General features: G+C 42.4%; 1 protein-coding gene across 3 annotated transcripts in view; it reads left to right on the top strand.

Moving 5' to 3' along the window:
- The window catches only part of CLIC5 (chloride intracellular channel 5), a 125,399-nt gene extending 101,737 nt beyond the window's left edge, over window positions 1-23,662 (top strand). For all 3 annotated transcript variants that reach the window (XM_075063617.1, XM_075063618.1, XM_075063619.1), the window contains 2 exons: window positions 10,363-10,544; window positions 15,143-23,662. In XM_075063617.1, the coding sequence (XP_074919718.1) occupies window positions 10,363-10,544; window positions 15,143-15,310 (350 nt within the window). In that variant the 3' untranslated portion in view covers window positions 15,311-23,662. The remainder of the gene's footprint in view (window positions 1-10,362; window positions 10,545-15,142) is intronic.
- The last annotated feature ends 359 nt before the right edge of the window (window positions 23,663-24,021 follow it).

Genomic DNA, 24,021 nt, shown 5'->3' with positions numbered 1-24,021 from the left:
GTAAAGCTTTATGTAGACTTGAAAAAATTCATCAATCTTTCTTTTAAATGAATTTCAAATGCATCTATGCTACCTGGTTTTATCTAGGAATAAACCCAAAATACTGAGATAAAGCCTGTTTTTGTGATATTTTCAGCCTGGCTGAAAGTGGGAAATCTCACAAAAATAGTCTAATATTCCCAGACTTCCAGATTCACATACATTGAAATAAATTTCAAGGAAGTAGCCAAACTTTTTGATCCTTCTCTGACCCAAGCCTTTTACGGCTGGCTCCTCACTGCTCCTGACAACACAGAGCTCAGTAGTAGAGACCCCAAGCTGAAAGTCCAAGGAGAGGAGATTGCAAAGTCACCTATGGGGGTTCAGCACAGCTGAAAAAGGAGGCTGCCGTCTATCTTAGATATGATATTGCCCCCATTATCAGAGCATCTCACAGTCCATAATGTATTTAGTTTCACAACACACCTGGGAGGGAGGGGCAGTGCTATTATCCTCATTTTACAGATGGAGAACAGAGGCATAGAAAAACTATGTGACTTGCCCAAGGTCATGCAGAAAAGCTGGGAATTGAACATTGGTCTCCCAAGACTCAGAGGAGCTCCTCATCCCTGGACCAGCCTTCTTCTGACTAAGGGCATTGTGGGCAGTCAGGGGAGGTGAAGTTTCTGCCCCATCTTTCCACACTATCCACCAGCAGGGCTGCTATGCAGTGCTTGGAAACTGACACAGTTTTGCCAAAGTGGCCCCAAGCCTTTGGAGAGTACATCTGGCTGTATCATCCTCATTGGCCTGTGACTGTGGAGCAAGCGGCAACATAAGGATGTAGGGTAACATTTTCAAAAGTGCCGAAGTGACTTAAGTCCATTGACTTCTAATGAAATGCAGCCTTGTAAGTACCTAAATCATTTGAAAAATGGGACATAGGCTCCAAAATCACGTTGGTGCTTTTCAAAAATTGTACCTTAAATATAATGAAAGGCTTCATTAGGCACTGGAAACAGGAGGTGGGGACCGGTACTAAGGCACTTGCAGGAGAGAGAAAGAGAGTGCCTAGAAGAGAGCGCTTAGGAAAAGGGGATAGCATAGAAAAGAAAGAGAGACTTTAAACTAAGGGTATGCCTGTACTGTGATTGCAGCTCATGTAGACATATCTGAGCCAGCTTTATTCTTGCTGACTTGGGTACCTGAGCAATGACGCCACGGCAGTCTGAGGTCCAGCACCCACTAACCACCCAAGTAATTACCCAGCATTCTGGGTGGGCTGGTGCAGCACACGCTGAAGCCCATGCTGTCATTAAAGCTAGCTCAGGTATGTCTACACAAGTTGCAATCACATCCTGTGATTGCAGTGTAGACATATCCTAAGAAGCAAAGCAAATCAGGGCAAGATGCCTACCCTAGAATCAGCACAAGTGGCATAAATCACGTGTTGTAATTAAAGATATATAGAAACAATAGGAAGAAAGAAAAGGAACTCTTTGTTTTAAAAGTGGAAGGCAAAATTATCCTCTCTGTATTACAGCAAAGGGTACATTGCAGTCTTAGTAAATCCATTTGTTAAAGGGTTAATCTAGCCAGTTAAAGGTTATGATACAGAGCTTAAGCCTGTTTGGAAGAGAGGGAATTGACAATATGGATCCCTGGTCTTTAATCAGGCTGTTTGATTAGCAGAATTATAGAATCTTAGAGTTGGAAGGGACCTCAGAAGGTCATCTAGTCTAAACCGCTGCTTAAAGCAGGGCCAATCCCCAGATAGATTTTTGCCCCAGTTCCCTAAATGGCCCCCTCAAGGATTGAGCTCACAACCCTGGGTTTAAGCAGGCCAATGCTCAAACCACTGAGCTATCCCTCCCCCCTAAAAGTGCCAAACCATTGGAAGTGAACCCTTTTTAATCCATTCTTTAACTGCTTTCCAAGTCCTAAAAATTATATTATTTTCTTACCTTAAATTGCTGGTTCTAAGTTGTTTTTCCTCTCCTGCCAGAAAACAGTATTGCATCTCTTCTAATATCAAACACCATGAATATGGAAGTGATCAAGGAAGGTGGTTTATTTTCTTAAAGGAAAAAATAAATCTCAGGTTGTTTGTGTGAGACTGCGAATATTTATGTGCTGTTGCCGCTTTTCCCTCATTGCATATTTCATCAAGTTCATTTGCGTGTGTTGTGGGATAAATCTTAATGGAATGGGGTGGGGGGGTCGAAAAGAGCAATAAAAAGAAAAAGCATCAATCAGTTACCCAGGGTAGCTGCGGTAAGAACAACTCATTTTGTACACAGATCATAGTTTCTTAAACTCGCTTGGGCTTGACAATTAAGGAACCTGCAGTTCTGCCAGGGTCATTCTGGGGTGGTTTCACATGACAAATACAAAGGAATTCACATTGTTTTGTTTTGACAACTTAGAAGTGTTGTTGTCTCTGTGGTTTCAATGATATTCTCTCATAGAAAGAGCCACATATACCTCAGCCTTGATACCTCATGTTGTAATAAATATTAATTTAAATCCTGATACTGCAGTCAGATCCACAAAGGCTTAAGAACAGGAAAATGGCCCTACTGGGTCAGACCAAAGGTCTGTCTAGCCCAATATCCCATCTTCTGACAGTGACCAGTACCAAGTGCCCCAGAGGAAATGAACAGAATAGGTAATCATCAAGTGATCCATCCCATCACCCGTTCCCAGCTTCTGGCAAACAGAGGCTAGGGACAGCATCCCTGCCCATCCTGGCTAATAGCCATTGATGGACCTATCCTCCATGAACTTATCTAGTTCTTTTTTAAACCCTGTTATAGATTTGGCCTTCAATATCCTCTGGCAAGTAGTTCCACAGGTTGACTGTGTGTTATATGAAAAAATACTTCCTTTTGTTTGTTTTAAACCTGTTGCCTATTAATTTCATTTGGTGACCCCTAGTTTGCGTGTTGTGAGAAGGAGTAAATAACACTTCTTTATATACTTTCTCCACAACAGTCATGATTTTATAGACCTCTATTATATCCCCCCCTTAGTCGTCTCTTTTCCAAGCTGAAAAGTCCCAATCTTACTAATCTCTTCTCATATGGAAGCCATTCCATACCTCTCATAATTTTTGTTGCCCTTTTCTGAAACTTTTCCTATTCCAATATATCTTTTTTGAGATGGGAGACCTCATCTGTATGCAGTATTCAAGATGTGGGCCTACCATGGATTTCTATAGAGGCAATATGATACTTTCTGTCTTATTATCTACCCCTTTCTTAAACATTTCCAACATTCTGATCACCTTTTTGACTGCCACTGCACATTGAGTGGATGTTTTCAGAGAACTATCCACAATGACTCCAAGATCTCTTTCTTAAGTGGTAACAGCTAATTTAGACCCCATCATTTTATATGTATAGTTGGGATTATATTTTCCAATGTGCATTACTTTGCATTTATCAACGCTGAATTTCGTCTGTCATGTTGTTGCCCAATCACCCAGTTTTGAGGGGTCCTTTTGGAGCTCTTCGCAGTCTTCCTGGGAGTTAACTATCTTGAGTAGTTTTTGTATCATCTGCAAATTTTGCCATCTCACTGATTACACCTTTTAAGATCGATGAATATATTGAATAAGATTGGTTCCAGTGCAGACTTCTGGTGGACACCACTATTTACCTCTCTCCATTCTGAAAACTGACCATTTATTCCGACCCTTTGTTTCTTATCTTCTTACCAGTTACTAATCCATGAGAGGACCTTCCCTCTAATCCCATGACAGCTTACTTTGCTTAAAAGCCCTAAGTGCAGGACCTTGTTAAAGGCTTTCTGAAAATCTAAGTACACTGTATCCACTGGGTCCCTCTTGTCCACATGCCTGTTGACCCCCTCAGAGAATTCTAGTAGATTGATGAGGCATGATTTCCCTTTACAAAAACTGTGTTGACTTTTCCCCAACAAATCAAGTTCATCTATGTGTCTGACAATTTTGCTATTTACTATAGTTTCAACCAGTTTGCCCAGTACTGAAGTCAGCCTTACTGGTCTGTAATTGCCAGGATTATCTCTGAAGGCCTGTAGACTGGCGCTTAAATTCTTTATCTTCCTGATTGTTTCTCTCAGTCCAGCCTCGAGTGCTCCCTTATCGATGTTATAAAACTTCCTGTCAACAATGCGGAACCATCATCATCATTTATTCATTTCTGAAGTCCCTTTTCTTAAGTATAAAAAAGAGCCAGATTTTCCTCTTCCTGTTTCTGGTGCAAAGCTGAAGTAAATCAATGGAGCTGCTACGGATTTATATTGGTGTAACTGAGATTAGAGAAGGTGACAAACAAAATAGCATGAAAACTGAATTTCAGCAGTTCATTAAGGAAAAAAAGGGAGTCTTGAATTTAGATAGAAAAAATAGCTGAAGCTCTCTGGACCCGCCCATAGGAAGGGCTTCATGAGATGGAGGTGCAAAGTGTGCAAAAATCACTATTTTCTATCAATCTTTTCTTGGTTAAACTGGTGTAAATATGGAGTAAATTTGTTGATATTGTGGTGTTACTCCAGATTTATGCCTGTGTATCTCACAGCAGAATTTTTCCAATTACTGTTAACTTTCATTACAATCTTTATAATTCTGTGCATGTCAGGATTTGTTAATCTCATTGTTCAACACCGAGTAACCTTATCCTGCATGCAGCATATCATTGTAAATTTGGTATCATCAGCTAAACTGAACCTCGCCCTGTGTATTTGGCAGATGGTAATACATGCATTAAATATTCTGTGGTTTCTCTGAGGTCATAAAGTGTTATTTCTCTGGCTTCTAAGCACTGTTAGACAAAGTTGTGAAAAACTGTAAAGGGGTGGAACAGGAAAACTGCAAAGAATTGTGTGAAATTTTTTGCCGATCTCTTTTTGTATGATTGGCTGGATGAGGTGGCGTTCAGCAATCAATCAACGCTTAACACACTAGCAAAAGCTCTGCTTCCTTCTGTGTCTGGTACTCTGGTTCCAATGGCTGTGCATAACAACAAGAGTTTCATAGCACCCCACCCAGACTCTCTGTCTGGAAAGCTTAGCTTTTAAAGATATAGTCCCTAATGCCAAGATGACACTGCAGGACCAGAAGTGGAGTAAAATGTTCCTAGCTGGGTATGTTGTCCAGCATGAGGTACTGGAAAATAAAAGAGGTAGTGTCACCATATATTTTATAACTGATTTCTGATGCAAGTGAACTTGGATCCTGTAGTTAGCTTGAATAGGTCACTCACTGTGTAGGCACTGTTATCCCCAGTGCTGATTGTGCTTGGTGTTTTCATTGTCCATGCAGATGATTTATCTCAGTTGACCCAGGTTTCTGTACTTGCCACGATAACCATGGGAATGGATTCCATTCACAGAGCTGTCCACACTCTGGATCTGGTGTCAGGATTTGGATCTGGATGTCTGGAAGGCGGTGATCGGGGGAACATTTTCAAAAGCAACTAAATGATGTTGGAGCCTAAGTCTCATTTTCAAAAGGGACTTAGGCACTTAAAACCCTAAATCCCATTGACTTTCAAGGAGACAGGCTTCTAAGGGGCAGATTTTCAAAGGTATTTAGATACTTCATGATGCAGATATGCACCAAGAGAATTAGATACATAGGCAGTTTTGAAAATCTCACCTGGTGCCATTTGCATCTTTAGGCACCTAAATCCTTTAAAATCTGGTCCTAAGTACATTACTTCTGAAAATAAAACTTTGGCCCCTAATTCCCTTAGGAGCTTTTGAAAAATTTAACCCAGGTCTTTATCATGGACTGACCAGTATCTCAGTCACTTTGAGATTGGGGAAGTTCTCTCCTGTTGGAATAACAGATCTGGCTCGATGGTCCACAATTGAATTATCATGAAACTAAGGCTTAGAGAGGCTAATTCGCTTGCCCAAGGTCACACAACAAGTTATGGTCACAATTCTCACACCAGGATATGTATTGCTCCCCCATTGATTTTAGCGAGAAGTACTGGGATCTTGCAAGGGCCAAATAGAGCCCCTGAATTAGAACACAGATCTACTGATGCCCGCTACTGTGATTATTCTAGTAGGCAAATGCCTGCTAAGTATGAAGAGGTTAAAACGCCCTGGGGAATTCACATACATGTTATTTTCTACTCTCACCAACAAGCATCACTCCAGCCATTGTTTCTGAGAGAGCCTTAAAACACATTGATATAGTGATAGCAGCCAGAGAAATGAATGCGTTCCAGAAAAGAACCACATTAAAAACACCTTGCCTCTGCCCTGTCTTTACAAACACACCTATCTGACTTTATAGTCTGGCATACAACGCACTTAATGCATTTTCCTAGTGTTGTGCAATACCTTCTTCTCTTATTGGAAATATAAAACAGATGATCTAGCAAAACCAAAGATTTTATTGGGTTGTCAGGGGATACGGGAGAATGCTCAGTGTTAAGCCAGTTTTCAAAAATCCAAGTGAGCTAAATTGAGTTAAATCAGAATAATTCAATTCCATTGTCTCCAAATGAGTTCACTATAAGAGAATATTATCTGGTGCTGACCGGGAAAAAGAAAACGTTCTGTTCAACAGGTGTTATGGGTCAAAACAAAAAGAGATTGCAAAATATTTCCATTGTTGCCACATGAGGGTATTTTAAACGGCATGTCCTTATTACCTTTCAATGTGAGCTGTGTAGCAGAACACAGCTGCAAGCGATTACAGACAGTGATGCCAGAATTTGACAGTAGAATGTCAGTGTCAAAATTAAATTTGGGAGATTAAATAAGGGATGGCAACACTTTTGTTTTATAGATGGCAACACTTCAGTCATTTTAGAGTCTTTTCTTTCAGACATGAAATTCTAATCTTCCATAACATGTTTGCTGGGTGTGGGAGGGTTCAGTTGGGATTCTAGTTTCTCAGTCCTAACAATAAGGTCATGATGATTCTTCACTGTGTCTGAACGTGGCAGCAACAGAGCGCTGGTGTGGTTCCTTGATCCGTGGCTAGCAGAGCCGAGTGGAAGTGAGAGCAACAGGCAGCCTACTTTAACTTCCACACTGGCATAAGGTCCGTAATGGATATTATGCCAGTGGAAGATCAGGCACTGTGATGCTCTCCTCCATCCTGAATGCCTTTGAAACACATCATCTCTGCCTTCATGCCAGGGATGGAGGTGTGGCTGATGCCAGGTGTGATAGAGACACTTGTGTCAGCGTTCTGCTCATGGAGTTCCCCATGTCAAGGTGAATTCTTCAGCAGTTTTAAGGCCACTTTTACTCCTGGGGGAATTCTGCGTCATTGCACATGTGCAGAATTTATATCCCTTGCAGATTTCTTCATTTCCCTACAGAAAAATGACTTTCTATGGGGAAACAAAGGGAAGCCACAAGAATGGTCATTTGACCCTTCCCAGCAGTATGTTTGGGGTGCCCAGGGCAGCTGGCAGAAAGGTAAATCTCTCTGGAGGAGGAGGAGGGACTGGGGAAGACCCGGCTGGTGGCCCCTACTCTGCACCAGACTCAGATGCTAGTCTCAGCTGAGATGAGGAGGACGGGACTTCCTCTTCCCCTGCACGGGATCCAAGGCTGTGTCAGACTCACCCCCAGATTTTTCCCCCGGCTGTAGGAAGTGCTGCAAACTCCCTCACTCCCCACCGTGCATGCTTCCTGTACTCATCACTTAGCTGCAGGGAGAGGGATCACTGTACAGGGATCTGCTCCCCCAGCCACCAACCCCTGTGCATCCAGACCCCCTCATACCCAGACCCTCCTGCCAAGCCTCACCTCCTGCACCTGGATCACCCCAACAGGCCACCCACACCCAGATCCCCACCCTACTGAGCCTCAATGAGCTGCACCTGGATCCCCACCCCACTGAGCCCCACTCCCTCCACACCCAGAGTTTCCACACTGATCCCCACCACGCACAGATCTCCCTGCTAAGTTCTATCCTCCCCACACCCAGAGATACCCCCACTGAGCCCCAACCACCTTCACCTGGACCTCCCTGCAGAGTCCCATTACCTTTGCCCCCAGAACCCTCCAACAAGCCCCTGTGCATCCAGATCCCACCCCACTGGATCCCCCACTGAGCATCCCGCACCCAGATTGCCCCACAGAACCCTCTCAACCCACACCTGGATCCCCCCACACTAAGCCTCTCCACACTTGGATCATGCCTTGCTGAGCCTGTCTGCCCACACCTGGTGCACCTGGCACAGAGGGGCAGGGCCCTGGGGTGTTTCTGGGGCAGGTCCAGTCTTTGCACTGTGTCAGGGTTGGGTGCAGCCTCACCGTTGAATCTGTGTCCCAAGTGAGGGCGGGGAGGGGGGGAGTTGTATAGTCATCTCCAACCTCTGTGCAGCCAGTGGCCTGTGCTCCCCAATACTATACTGGAGCCTCCACATTTATTTGAGAAATAAAATTTGCAGAATTTTAAAATATTGTGTGCAGAATTTTTAATGTTTTGGCACAGAATTTTTTATTTTTTGGTGCAGAATGCGCTCAGGAGTATCCTTTGCACCACATAAGATGGGTTTAAAGACCTGGTTCTGAAAATACTTCTGCACATATATAGCTTCATTCATTGGCTACCTCTACATTTGAGTTGGCAGGTGTGATTTTCGGTTTGCATAGACATTCCCACTTGCTAAGACTAGCAGTATAGCCAGGGTAGCATTGGAGGTAGGTTCAGGCTAGCTGCCTGCATACGTACCCACCCAGACACCCTGGGTATATACTTGGGTGGTTACCCCAAGTTGCTACCTAGGCTACATTGCTATTTTTAGTGTGCTACCTCGAGCAGAGCTGGTCTGGTATGTCTCCATCAGCTGGGAATCACACCTCCCACCACAAATGTAGATGTCAGCATTGAGTAAAGTAGCTCACAGGGGTAAAACTGTGCAGAACCGGGCCTAAAAGTGTAATTCTTCAGAGCCACAGCTGATGTAAATCAGCTGAGGTTCTGGCCCTTATCCTCATTAGGGCCATCTCGTTATTTTGCACATTATACATTATCGATTATTTGTATTACCAAAGCGCCTAGTGGTGGACCAGGACCCACATTGTACTAGGTGCTGTACAAACCCAGAACAAAAAGATGGTCCCTGTCCCAGAGAGTTTTCAATCCACGTAATAACTTGCAAACTTCTACTCGCTCACCTGGGGCAAATGCACTGTTTGTGATGGATGAGTAAAATATCTGTAATTGGTTCATTCTGATGATGGTGAAGTGCAGACACTGAGATCTTGCACCTGGGCTGATGTTTTTGCTGGAGAGTTTGGCACCTTTGTTATATGCTGTATCTTGTCATCATTTTGAGTGCAGAACTCTCACTGGAGCAAAAGGAATTTATTGTACTGGAAAGGACGGACTGCGGGATTTAGCCTTTAGTAAGTCTTAAAGTGAAAGGTCCAAATTCTCCTCTCTGCTGTGCAACCTCTTTGAAATCGACTGAACTTGACCCAAATTCAATTCTGAAATGGGGAGAGGTTTGTAACTGGCTGGATATCATGAGTGTTTTGTGTGGCATCACATTTCATTGTTGTCAAATGGCTTTTTCAATCACAGTATATCTTCTGTGAGGGGAGGGATAGCTCAGTGGTTTGAGCATTGACTTGCTAAACCCAAGGTTGTGAGGTCAATCCTTGAGGGGGCCATTTAGGGAATTGGGGTTAGGAAAAAAAAAACAATCCTCTCTGGGAATTTGTCTTGCTTTGAGCAGGGGGTTGGACTAGATGATCTCCTGAGGTCCCTTCCAACCCTGATATTCTAAGTGGCTGGGAGAACATGTCATTATAGCTGGCATCTTCTGAGACATTCCTGCCACCTTAAATGAATTTACATAAAAACAAAAATGAGCATGAAGTACTGAACCAGGTATGATATTAATGGCAATACTGTAGAGCTGGAATAGTGCTATTGGAATTGGGGAGCTCCAATTCATTGACCCTCTTCAGTGGATGTTCGATAATAACAGTGTGAGGAGGTACCGGGGCTCTCCCAGTCCATGTGTACATGGCCATTCACCCCATACTATCTACAGCTGTTCTACCTACCTTGAGATCTGATGGCTGCAGTGCACCAAAAACACAGCCTAGGATGTGGGAACATCATGACCGCACCTCTTTTCCTCCTTCCAGGGTCCCTTTTTTGTTTCTATATTGTTAGGAGGGAAGGGCTGTACCTAAGAGCCACCTGTATCACTGGAGAACTAGATCTAGCCTGGGGCAATCCTCATATAGCTGCTTTACAGTCACATTCCACTGGAGATACAGCACAAACAGAGCCCCACACCAGAGCATCTGGCCTTAGCTTTGTAAGTATGGTCACGGGCAGTGTTAATGAGTGTTTCTAAGCCTTTCTTTCTTCCCACTCACCCGTTTATTTATTTATTGACAAAGGCCTTGAGAGAGGTTTGACAAAGGCTTTAAAGAAGCTGGACGACTATCTGAACACCCCGCTCCCAGAAGAAATCGATGCAGACAGCACTGAAGAGGAGAAAGTGTCTAAACGCAAGTTTCTGGACGGGGATGAGCTGACGCTTGCTGATTGCAACCTTCTGCCCAAACTTCATGTTGTTAAGGTAAAAGGCTTCATCTGATGGATAAGCAAATCTGGTCTGACAGTAAAGTGCTGAAGTCTGTAAACCTGAACTATCCTAGAAATGCTGTAGCTCTATCTGTCAGTCCCTTCTTTTCTATAGGAAAGAGCTGGTCTATAAATAGTTTGTAAGGGCCTACGATCTTGGCCAAAAGTGCAAAGAAAATTAAATAAGATCTAAAAAGACTCTTTGATTGTAAAGAGGAAGGTACACCGGATTGAATGTGAATTAATGTGAGGCTCCAGCTCAACTCCCGTGCACTGTGAGGTGGGCAGAATAGGCTAGGGTATTGCATGGTACTTCCTAGCTTCCTAGAGACTCCATCTCTCACTGTTCACTAGTCTGGGTCAGCAAGTACATGGTGTTTGGGTTCTATGGGATGTACGTCACAACTCAGGTAGAGCAAACATGACTCCCTCCTCTGGCAGCCAAGTGTAAGTCTAGCAGGTTCTTTAACAGGATATGGGGCCTGCTGAGCGGCCAGATCCCTTCCTCTGAGGTAAAAGGGAGGTGGTCGATTAAATTCACTAGATCTCTCCTTCACAGCGTTATCTGCTCTACTGCTGGTAGATGTCAGAGGTCAGAGCAAGCTGAAGTTCTCCTCTCTGCCAGATACTGTTGGGCTGGTGGAGTCCAATTCTCCAACCTCAAGAATATACATAGTAGGGGAAGGTCCAGGGTTAGGGACTAAGGACCTCTCTGGCACATAGTGACCGGGGAAAGAGGAAGGGCTTGAGGCCAATATATATACAGCTTTCTTCTTTCTCTAGTATCTGGGTTTGCAGAAAGAAAAGAGCAGAAGCTTGTGCTAGCTGGAGCTATTAGAAACACACCAGCATATCTCACAGCTAATACTGTACAGGCTAGTTTGCTTTTGATCTGGACTATTTAAAAATATTTTGTCTTTAATCTTTCGTACTTGTTCCACTCTGTCACTATATTTCTTTTTTGTTTCTTCAGGTTGGTATAAAATCACACCTGGCTCTATCAACTAAACTACACGTCTCCTTGGACTGATTATCTTGCCAGTGCCCCTATCTCCCTCATTCTGCACTCCCAGCCCCACACACACTGGTTTTATCAAATAGGATTGTATAATCTTTGTGACCTTTTGGCTTCCCTTGATAGGAAGTGTATTTTTAAAGCTAGCTACCAGGACAGCTGCAAACCTTCGTCATCCAGATTCTTTCTTTCCACTGGACTATTTTATAAATTATTTTTTGTTTTTTCTGACTATTGTGTGTATATGGATGATCAAGTAGCACTACATATGTAAGAAAATAATGCTTAACGCTTAGGATATGTCTACACTACGATTAAAAACCCACAGCTGGCCTGTGCCAGCTTACTCAGGCTCACAGGGCTATTTAATTGCATTGTAGACATTCGGGTTTGGGCTAGAGCTGGGTTCTAGAACGGGGTGAGCTGGTAGGGTCCCAGAGCTCAGGCTGCAGCCTGAGCCCAAATGTCTACAGCAGAATTAAACAGTCAAACAGCCTGAGCCCTGCAAACCCGAGTCAACTGGCACTGGCCAGCTGCAGGTGTGTAACTGCAATGTAGACATACTCTTAGTGCTTTTCTCCACAAATCTTAAAGCGCTGTACAATAGGGGCTAAGCATAATTTGCCCCATTTTTTATAAATGGGGAAACTGAGACACAGAGAGCTTGAAGTGACTTGTCCAATGTCACACAGAGAGTCAGTGGCAGATCCAGGATTAGAACCCTGGGTCTCACTCTGAGTTTTTACCCTATACATCCTCAGTGGTTTGAGCATTGGCCTGCTAAACCCAGGGTTGTGAGGTCAATCCTTGAGGGGCCCATTTAGGGATCTGGGGCAAAAAAAAATAGTTGGGGATTGGTCCTGCTTTGAACAGGGGGTTGGACTAGATGACCTCCTGAGGTCCCTTCCAACCCTGATATTCTATGATTCTATGAACATTCCCACCCATGTATAACCTAAGAAGAGCTGTTCAGATGTACCAACTGTTCAGCTCATATTTCACATAGCAAAGTTAACAATGAAAGGTAGCTCTGGGATCCAGGGTTTAAGATGCAGAATCGTCACTGGTGTAGTGCAAAGGATATACATCATTCTCTCTTCTAAGTGCTGTATTTATTCAATTTATCAGATTACATGTTTCTTCAGAAAAATACAAGTACCTGGTAGACATTGGCAAGCCAGGAGCTGGAAAGTGGAGCCAAGTCATGCATCTACCTTGGCTCCATGAGTCAAAACATAAGCTAAGCCATGGTGAGCGCTGACTTTACACATATAAAAAGAGAACGCAGAATGTGATGCCTAAGTCACTTACACAGTAATGGGATCATATTCTCACTGGTTTGGCACTTTCTCTGGCTCATCTTCCCTCATGGAGGCACAGCCAGACATTTTAATGTGAATGCTTAAAACTTTCATTGTGTGGCCTATTGCTAGTTCCCATCTTCTTAAGACAAAATGAAAGATTGGTAAACAGACCTTGTAGAATTATAAATCTCTTATTGACATGCATAGCCACAGACTATTGTCCTAGATCTGTTTTACAGACACACAAAAAAGGTGGTCATATAAGGACATTCTCATTTGATTAAAGACTTCCAGTGGAAATTGTGTGCATCTCAACCTAAACTGATGAGTGGGTTCTATCCTCTGTGTTCACTGCGAAACACTTCTGAAAGGAGTGGGGTTACATAGATGCAACTTAGAAATGGATTTTGCCTAGAGTATGCCAAAGGGATCCTGGTAATAAGAATAAACCATAATCCCTTGTAAGAACAGAGCTGTCCTGAAAAACCTGAGATGGATGGAAACTCTAATAAGTACTTTAGAAAACAGAGGGGAGCTGTACAGTACATATGGATGTAATTCCCTTTATACTCAGGAGTAACTTTACAGTCATAAAAACGAGAGATGGGAAAGACCCAATAAATTAACTAATCCTTCCCGCCCAATCAATTTGTCCATTCTGTCACTGCAGGATTGTTACATACATTGTATTATTAAATTCATTGCCCAACCAGGACAAAGGGCCCAGTCTAGCAAGGTACTTAAGCATGTATCTAACCTTAAGCAATGAGTTAGTCCCATTGATTATATATGTATTACAAGTAAGGCATGTGCTTAAGTAACTTGCTGAATCAAGGCCTAAATGTCTTTAATGGTTGGGCTTCTACAGAGATTTCCAGTCTAATAAATCTCAGAGATAGGAAACTTCCTGATACACGCATGTATTTTCCCAGTTCACACCAATACTCCTAGTTCAATCAGCCTGAGATATTACTAATGCACCTAGTTCTTGGTATCTAAGTCCTGGTGCCCTGTACCATTCTGAACAGATATTTCCCCTCCTCGTTGTGTATATCTTTGCAATGTTTGTAGATGGTTATAATCCCTGCCATGATTGTTTGACCAAGCAATATGTTTCATTCTTTTAGTCTTTTCCCAGTTCACACCCTTTAAACCATCTACCTTTTAATGTGTTATCCGACCAGGCATCATCTCTGATAAAGCCATTCCAGGGAGTACAGCTGTTAGAGGGGATGTTCATAGGAAAGAGGGAAAAAAACATGGTGGAGCCTGTTGGGTCTTTGGATATAGTACTTGCTCGTACTAAGTCAGGATTTGGCATCAGTTACCACACAGTGGTATTGGACTTCTTTTACTGCTTTTCTACACAAACACTTAGTTTGCAGCAAGCTGGAGTATAACTGTACCCCACACTAGTCTGCTGTGCACTAAGAGTCCTCATGTACCCTGCTGCCACACACTAAAAGTTCCTAGTACACTTTAATTTACCCCTCTTTCAAATCAGGGAAGATCAAAGCAAGGCCAGCTCCAGGCACTAGCCCAGCAAGCAGGTGCTTGGAGTGGCCAATGGAGAGGGGAGGCACGTCCTCTTCAGCGGCGTCTCCCTCATTCCCTGTCGGAGGGAAGGACCACCCACCGAATTGCTGCCGAAAACTGAAGCGGTGGCAGTAGAGCTGATTGTGATTGTGACTTTTTTTTTCTTTTTTTTTTCTTGCTTGGGGTGGCAAAAACCCTGGAGCCGGCCCTGGATCAAAGCACACTTTTAGTGGATGGCAGCCTGGACCACGTGGATACTTAGTGTGCAGCAAGCTAGCATGGAGTAGCATGCTCCCAGCTTGCTGCAAACTAAGTGTTTGTGTAGACAAGCCCTGAGACTAGGTTCTGTATTTTCATGGTAATGGTCAGGAAATGTTGAACTTTTGATGGAACAAAAAGAATGAAGTTCTACTAAGGACTGTAAAAGGGTTTAAAAGAGAACTAGTTAAATTCATGGAGGTTAAGATAAATTCATGTCTATTAGCCAGGATGGGTAAAGAATGGTGTCCCTAACCTCTGTTTGTTAGAGGGTGGAGATGGATGGCTGGATAGAGATCACTTGATAATTACCTGTTAGGTTCATGCCCTCTGGGGCACCTGGGATTGGCCATTGTCGGTAGACAGGATACTGGGCTGGATGGACCTTTGGTCTGTCCCAGTATGGCCATTCTTATGTTCTTATGTTTTTAAGTTTAAAAGCCTAAAACCAGCAAGTTTCTTTTTTTGTCTTTGCTCTAGATTGTAGCTAAGAAATACCGCAACTATGAGTTCCCAACAGAGATGACGGGGCTATGGCGATACCTGAAGAATGCTTATGCCAGGGATGAATTCACCAACACTTGTGCTGCAGACAAAGAAACTGAGCAAGCTTATGCAGATGTGGCCAAGCGGCTCAGCAAATCCTAACTGACATCAGCAAGGGCTCAGTATCCCCAGTTCACAGACCCCTCTCCTTGTTGCCTTAAGATATATTCTTCCTCCTGTTTCTGGTTGGTATTGCCATAACTTCAGCTGTTAAAGCGTATTGGTCAGGGCCAAATCTGCCTCTCCCTAGAGAAAACATAAGGCAACAGCAGGGGGGTAAAAAAACCCTCTGGAATCTGAACGCAAGAGCTGGAGCAAGTATTATTATTGGCAATTATCAGTATTTGAAATTATTCGTCTTTTTTTTTTAATATCAGCCACCTATTTTATTGGGAACTTTAAAAAATAGGATATTTAGCTGAAAATTTCAAGTAGATGGATTAGGAATGTACAGAACAGGTTCTTTTCTGGCCCTTTTCAAGGACACTTTTTTCTGATGTGATCTATCCAAAATAACACTGCTAGTGGGAACCTTGAGGTAGTAGGAACGTGGTGTGTATGAAAGCAAAAAGAGTTTGACCCTAAGGGAGAAATTTTCTTAGCAGGTATATATTCAGAAACCTCTGTTTTAATGGGGCTGGAGGAGGTTATAAGATGAGCATTACTGACGTGGCACTAGTGAGGAAAGCATCAGTGAATATGTCAAACTTGCAGATGCTGCTTGGCATATGATTTGCATATTTCCACTTCACCCAAATCATACAAGGAAAAGAGAATGAGAGATGAACTGGGCAGTTCTTGGAACAGCAGTGCTGATACCCAAAAGCCCACTGGCTCTATGAGGGGACGTACTCAGATGCTGTAGTAATAGGGGCCATATAATTAGCCCGTTACATATAAAGAATCCTCACAGCTAGCTGACTCATTTTAGATATTCTCACCTTAACTGTATATTTGCCAGCTTATTTAGATTGGGAGCCCGTGGTGGGAGTGGAAATCTGTTGCCTCGTTTGAACACCAGATTGGGGAGAAATACCCAATTTTGAGCTTTTGAAATTGATCACCTTTCAAAGTTCATCTCCCATTCTAGAGAGCAGGTTGGCCTGAAAACTTTAAGGAGGATGAGCTGGAAGGGAGACCTGAAGCAGAGAAATTCCCACCCTAGCCAGAAGGTTGGCAAGTATCCCAGCACAAACGCACAATGGCTTTGTCCCAGTCATTTCCTGTTTCATATCACTGCTGTTTAAATGACCCTTCTGACTGTGCACTAGGGTTGGTTTCCGAAGCAATTAGTTTGTGCTACGGGCAGCCATTTTATGAACAGATCTGCTCAGTACTGATCACTTTATTGGTGAATTACTTTAAGAAATTAAGAGTAACAATTCTTTTGTATGAAATATAAAAGATTGAGCTGACTTAGCTAGCTATATATCAGGGAGAGGATGGCTCCCAATCTTCATCAAATCTGGAGATGTATAGTTGTTTGAAAAGATAAAATAAAATTGAACTCTAGCACTCCTTGGGTCCACTCCTGATCAGACCCCTGCTCCTGTATGAAACCACAGTGACCTCAGTGAGACTCCACACTGGCAAACCCTTAAATGGGGGAACCCAGGATCAGGCCTTTGTTTGCAATTAGAAAGCTAATGGATTGGAGGCATAAGGCCAGAATCTGCTCTGTTACACAGATGTAGATCTAGAGTAATTCCAGTGACTTTGGCGGAGTTACTCTGCATTCACAGCAGCGCAGCTGAGAACAGAATCTTGCCCATCGAATGATAACATTTATGGCTGACTGCAGTATTGCACAGAGCAGTCAATTTGCTCTGAACTTTCCAAAACCTTGGAAGAAAGTCCATGAGCTCCCTAGTCTTCCCTCAGACCTCAGAATGGGCTATTTAAAGAAGCAAAGGCTCACACTCTTTACAATGTTGCTGAGAAATTAACTGGCTCTGAGAGCAGGAGTAACAGCCAGCAAAATACAATGAGATTAGAAGAGTCTGCACATGCACACGTGGCTCATTAAAAATGTGTCTTCATAACATAACCAGATTGGAATTATTTGTATATTTTTCAAAAAAAATGAAGATATTTAATTATTTATTTTGATTGATTAAATTCTTTCTTTCTTCTCAGCATATTGGTTGAGCTGACTCACTCTGTAAGACTGTTGTAACCAAGGCTCTGAAAATTTAGTTTGTTATGAACAGTGGTTTTCTGTGTCTGATTAATGGCCATTTTTGGATTTTTTTTTCACTATGGCTTGGCTACCAGAACTCCAGCTGACCAAGACTGCACTGTTCTCAATCATCATTCAACAGGGTTTTTTTTAATCAGAGGCTTTGTCTAATCAGAGTTATGTGTGAACTGTGAATAAAGAAATAGAAAGAGGATGCAGCTAGCTGTTCTGTGCATATTTTACTTGGCTCCTTTAAGAAGTTCACAGAAACGGACAGTGAGTCTCAGGCAGGATTAGGTGAACCAGTTCAAGAGATATACCAATTTCTGCTTTTCCTATGTGAACTTTCATCCATTTCTTGAACCAAATTTGAACAAAACCTCTTAAGATTCTGAAATGTTCTAATACAGTTTGCTTTCATTTTAATTAAAAACAGCTCCATACCAAAACCGCTAGATCTGAACACCCTCAAAGTAGAGCTGGTTTTAAAATTTTCCTTCTAAAATTTTGAAGGTTGTTTTTGTTTTTTTAGTGGAAAATGGCTTTTCAATGCAATGGACATCTTTATGAGAAAATTTCTGTAGTCTCTGAATATTTTTGAGATTTTGTTATAAAAATTCAGAATCCTCAAATCACAATTTGTTTCGGTTTTCAGCAACTAAAAGGCTACATTTTATTTATTTAGAAGGTTAGTTTTGGTTTTTCAATGTTAATGTGAAAAATCAAAATCAGTTAAAATGGGAAAAATGTTTTCAATCACAATTTTTCACACAGAAATTAAAAAAAAAACCCACCTACCTTCTGAGTAGCTTTATGTCAAATTTTGTAGGAGATTCAAATCTGGATCTGGATCCTAATTTTGCTCCTCATCCCTAACTCAGTAATGGGATGATCCAAAACTCTAGATCCAAACCCTCCTGAACTTTGAGTGAGTTTGAAATTCAGACCCTTGTTCTCAAGTCTAATTTTTACACATCTTTGTGCTTCTCAGCTCAAAATATGACCAGTAAAGGAAGTACCGGATATCCATATAGAAAATTGTGCTGTTCAGATTTCCAGCCCCCTTCTCTAGACCCAGAAGGTTCAGATAAGCTTCTTTTTACCATCACCAGTGAGATTTTAAAGAGCTCCAGAACTCCTCTACCCAAGGCCTTTTTGTGGCCTTCCATTGTATTTAGAATTTTAAGTAGTATGTGTTAATCCTGCAGGAGATTGTTTATCTACATTGGCAAAGCAACATTTCTGAGAAGAATCTAAGTGACAAGACAGACAGAACAGATTTACAATAACTTTGTTCATAAATTTCTTGAAAGATGTAAGGAGAGACATAGTGCAGAGGGGGAAGAAGCCAACAATATGGATTTAATCATCTACATTTCAGAAATACAGACCAAATGTCTGTAAAGATGTCCATTTCATCCAAACATTTCTTAGGTATTTGTTTCAAAGATATTAGTTCACTCAGTCCAATGCTCCATTCATATTTGGAATCCATGTCGATTCCACTTTAATTTTGGGGCTGCTAGGACAACTCATACGATAGTAATACTCTGATTTTCTGTTAGGATATTTGAGATGCTGATAAGCCGCCTTAGCTGTAAAGGTGAGAGGACTAAGGAAGTATCTGTTTCTATGACACTTAAAATAGGAATCATGACAAACACCTGCCCTCTCCAAGGAAAGAAATCTTCAAAGGATGTTGCTTTCCCATTGGAATGCAGCTCCAAGATATATTTTGCTGCATATATGGCTACTGGATATCATGTTTAGATCAGCTTACAGGTTCACTGGCAGGGAGAAATGGCATGCACGTATCAGAAGGAAGTTAGCTAAAGGGCCTGAGGAAAGGAAAGCAGCCACTTTTCTGTTCTGGAACGTGAGGCTGACCATGCACTTTGTGTAGTAACAGTTCCTATGAGCCACTTGTTAACCTTCACACCTTTCGCTACCTATCTCTCCCTGTTTCAGCCCAGGTCTGGCATTTCTTTCCTCCTTTATTTTCTGTACCACATAACAAAACATGAGAGAAATAGGGACATAAGCCCAGATTCCCAAAGGTATGTAGGGCTCTTACTTCCATTAAAATCAATGGAAGTTAGGAAACTAAATACTTTTGAGGTTCTGGGCTACAGGCACTAGAGAAACAATAGACCTGGCCTCTCAACCTCAGTTTGGTCATGACTTCTCCGCCTTTCCCATATTGCTAGATGAGAGGGGGTCACAGATAGACCCCAGCTGTATGGGAGAGAGGTTCAGGGGCTTACAGTATGGAAAAGAGGGTAAGAAAAAAGTTGAGAACCTAGTTTTAGCGCATACTGTCCATCTCCTGTCTCCTGATACAGGCCATGCCATCTTTTAAACTGATAGGACTCATTGGTCCAAAGGCCAGTTATTGCAACAGAACTTCTCTTATCCCTCATCATCCCAACATTGCAGTGGAAGCCAGAGCCTGAAATGGGTGTCGGCCTCCTTCCTGCTGGGGCAGATAGTTGGTGGGTGGATTTATTGGCTTACTGAAAAATTAGGTAGCATAAAGCCAGCAGTACCAGAGAGTGATTTTACAGCCCGGTTAAGCCTCTGTAGCTGATAAAAACTTTCTCTTTTTAAAATGAGTTGAACATTTTAAGAAAAGAAATGAACTCCTCCATTCTCTTTATAGATTTTTTGTCTAGGCATTGGGAAGTTTGAATTTGTTTATTATTCCTCTCCACATCATCATCTTTCATGATATATTTTTGATGTAAGATTTTTTTTTCTAGCAGATTTTCTCCCTTTGCTGCATCTTTTATCTCTTCTTTAATGCTCACATCTGTGATGAGCTAGCGATGCCAGAAGAGACAGGAAAGGCAGCTACTTGTTGAGTAGCTGAAGGAGCTAATTAATTTTTAGAGAAATTTAGTATTAATGCCTATTTATTTTTTTAAAAATCCATATGTATTTCTTTTAATGTGGTATCCTAGAGATATTGTAACCATGAACACTCTTCAGTGGGCTAGACTGTGACAGCACTGAGCAAGGAATGGTGCATAAATTAGTCCATCTTAGGAGTAGCATCAAGAGTCACTGTGACCCGGAGATACCCTCTGAATCACAGTCATTCCTTTGTGTCTTTGTTCCAGCAGGATAGTAATTTACTACTGACCTATACCAGCAGCAAAGTATGACACCCCACCCATGCTGTGATGGCCAATTCTTCTTCATAGCATATGTGCAATGCGCTGCATGTGGACGTGACTAGGATTCGTTACCACATTTAGTCTGCTGGTTGGTACATTAGCTTCCTCGGCCCAGGCTGGGCGGGTATTGACGGGAGCACAGTGTGGATGGAAAAGGCTGGAGCCAATCCTGTGCTCGTTCCCTGCCTCTCACCAACTCAGGGAAAATCAGAAGCAAGCATGTGTGGGAGATTTTTTTAACTATGCAACAAGTATTGTATGAACTCAGTGGCATTTCTAAGACTTGGGATTTCGGGCAGCCAGGAATTCCTCTCTGGCAATAAGACAGGACCTAAATCATTCCCCCCGTCCCCTTATTGCAGAGGTTTAAAAATTTTAAACACTGAAGACAATAATACACTTGGAAAAAAGTACATTTTTTGAGCTGCACCTCATCACCCCCGAACTATGACACTATCATTAGTTCAGCAAATTCCGCCTCCAAATAGACACTTCTATTATGTGATGTCTTTGGCAGGGTGGCTGTGATCTTCTATGAAGTGTCTGCTCAAAGGCACTCCATTGGCTATGCTCCAGATACAAAGAGAGCGAGAGAGAGAGAAGCAGGCAGAGGTTGCAATGCCACTATTCTTGAGCCCAATTCCCTAGCCATGGTATAATAGATTTTAGTGCACGTTGCTCCTAGGGCTAGAATACTACAAAAGTCCCTGTCCAGCAAAGCATTTAAACACATTTTTAGCTTTAAGCATGAGAGTAAGGACTTCTCGTGTGTTCAAGCGCTTGGCTGGACAAGGACCACCCACATTAGAGAAATCTATACAGATAAAGAACACAGAATCTATACAAATAAAGAGCACAAATTCTATTTCCTTTGACATCCAATGGGCAGAATTTTTCAGAGAGTTTGGAGCAGCCCCTCAGAGGTATTTGGGTGCCCAACTCCCATCTGGGCCTTCGTCTTTGGAGAATAATGAATATTTGAAGAAAACAGAAATAGCAGTGATACATGGTTTTCAGTAAAGCGATAAGCACAACAAGGGGCCAAATTCTGCTTTTGGTGTAAATGGAGAAACTCAATGACTCCGTTAGAAATTATTCTGCATGGTGGACTAGGCTGTGCTGCCATAGTCTAATATCATTGCCTGTGATTCAGTGGGATGCATGGGCTAGAGAACTACATGCTTTTTGGTGGTACCTAACAGTATAACCATGCCCCCATTGTGTCTGTCTCACTCTTTTTATGAAGCGGCATGTTTAAAAGAAAACTAGGTAGGGTGTTGTTTTTAGTGGAGGAGAAGCAATCCAGCCATGCTTTAATGGTGCTCAGCATTGGTTCTGTCAATTAGCACCTCAGGGTGGAAGCTGGTGGCAGAAGACTGCCTGAGGTTAAAACATGGAAGCAGCAAAGTTTGGGTGTTGCATGCAGAGGGTACTACAGGGACCCCCTAAAAGCTATTCATGCTGTAGAACACTAGCACCAGTGAATAGCCTTCAACTCCCAAAGAACCATTTCAGTTGGTACTGAATTGTTACTGGATGGCTTTTGTTGCTTCTGAACCATCCCTATAGAACCACAGACTGTAAAGAAGTTGTGAAATGACTTCTGGAACCAAATTAATCTCTTTTTGCACTCTTGCACTGCTGTTTGGAAACAGTTCATAATTAAATGGCATTTACAAATAGCCAATTTCTGTACCTTTTTTATTGATTCATTAAAAAAAAAAAAGACAACCAGACCATTCATCGCCTGTTAGGAAATGTGAGTTTCTCCACAGCTTTTTGAGACTCTAATAAGTAAGCCACAATGACACAATGGAGAGCTATGTGATTCTAAATATTGTGATTCCCATTTGTGTTAAGATTACAGTTAGGGCTAAATTAACAAATATTCTGGGCGGGATTATAGTCTGGTTGTTGGAACAGGGCTCCTACAAGTGTGCTCCACTCCCAACTCTTCTGATGTTTGCTGAGAGTCCTTGAGCAAGACACTTCAGCTCCCTGGGCTAGATACTTTACTTACACTGAGTAGCACATTCCTCCATAAATGGTCTCATCAACTTTAACAAGACTATATATGGAGTCAGATTCTATTCATTGTGAATAAGGGCATCAAAGTCTGGACCTCTATTTACCCATCTGCAATGTGGATATAATCTGTCCCCACCTTCGAGCAGTGTGGTGAGGTTTAATTGATTAATGTTGCAAAGTGCTGTGAGATCCTTGGATGGAAGATAGTGTCATAAAGTGAAGTTCGTGTGAATCACTGACAGTGGTACTGGATATCAGCTAAGGTCCTGATCATACTCTCATTGATTTAAATGGGGATTTTACCATTTACTTCAGTGAGAACAGGATCTGGACTTCAGTAGCCAAGATAATTTAGTAATCTCTTGGGGCAACAGAGGAATGGGACTGCATCCTGACCTCTTTCAAGTATGTTAACCTGCTCCTGGGAGAATTTCCAGCACTCCTCATTGGAGACTGCTGTGAAATCCCCGCCACCGCATCACATGATAAAATGGGGTTCAGAAATCACGTGATGTGGACTGTCTAGCAGTGAGTCAGACCCATTGGCCTAAACTACAGCCACTAAATTGGTCTGACATCAGTAACCACAATGTAAGAGTACGGCCTCTGAAGCCATTCAAACCAGTGTCTTTGTCACCAGTCGTTTTCTATTTATAACAACAACAAAACAGATCCACTTGCTAATCACAATCAAGCACAACAGGCTCATGCATTGTTCTGCCTCAGTCTCATTTCTCATGCGAGTGAATTAAAGCATTCAGCCTTTGGCCTCTTGCCTCACACCACACACACCCAAGGCCGGCAATTATGGCATAACAATGCACACCCTGTTGTGTCTGAATGCATAAAGCCCATTGCACTCCAGCACTAAACCTCCTGCTAAATGGATTTAAAATGTTCCCCTAAGCGCTGAGTCGCCACCCTCCCTAACTTGTTCTTGCCAATGTCATTTTGTATCTAAGTCTTTGGTTTCGAATGAGTGAGAGCTCATGGCACTGTTCAGTCTTGGCAACTGTTGGGCATTGCTGGCACTAAAAAGAAAGGGAAAAGTCTTTCCCAGTGAAAAATCAACTGCTGTCATGTGATGAATTTTCAGAGACCATGAAGTTCTTCACAAAGGGGGCTCTGTGGCTTTGGTGGCAAATCCTCAGCTGGAGTAAATACTCCTCACACAATCAACATCAATGGAGCGATGACAGTTTAGATCAGTTACAGATCTTCCCCTATGGTTAAGGCTAAGGTTTTGTAAAAGTCATGGACAGGCCACGGGCAATAAAGAAAAATTCACAGAAGCCCATGAACTGTCCCTGACTTTTATTAAAAAGATCCATGATAAAACAGGAAAGGACTGGGCAGCTATGGGTGGCTGGGAGCTCAGGAACTCCCAACACCCATGGGGGCTCAGAGTTCCAGGGTCCCCCGGCCCCTCC

Source organism: Chelonoidis abingdonii, chromosome 3 (genome assembly GCF_003597395.2).
Source record: "Chelonoidis abingdonii isolate Lonesome George chromosome 3, CheloAbing_2.0, whole genome shotgun sequence".
Taxonomy (NCBI): domain Eukaryota; kingdom Metazoa; phylum Chordata; order Testudines; family Testudinidae; genus Chelonoidis; species Chelonoidis abingdonii.
This window is presented reverse-complemented; position numbering and strand designations above follow the sequence as displayed.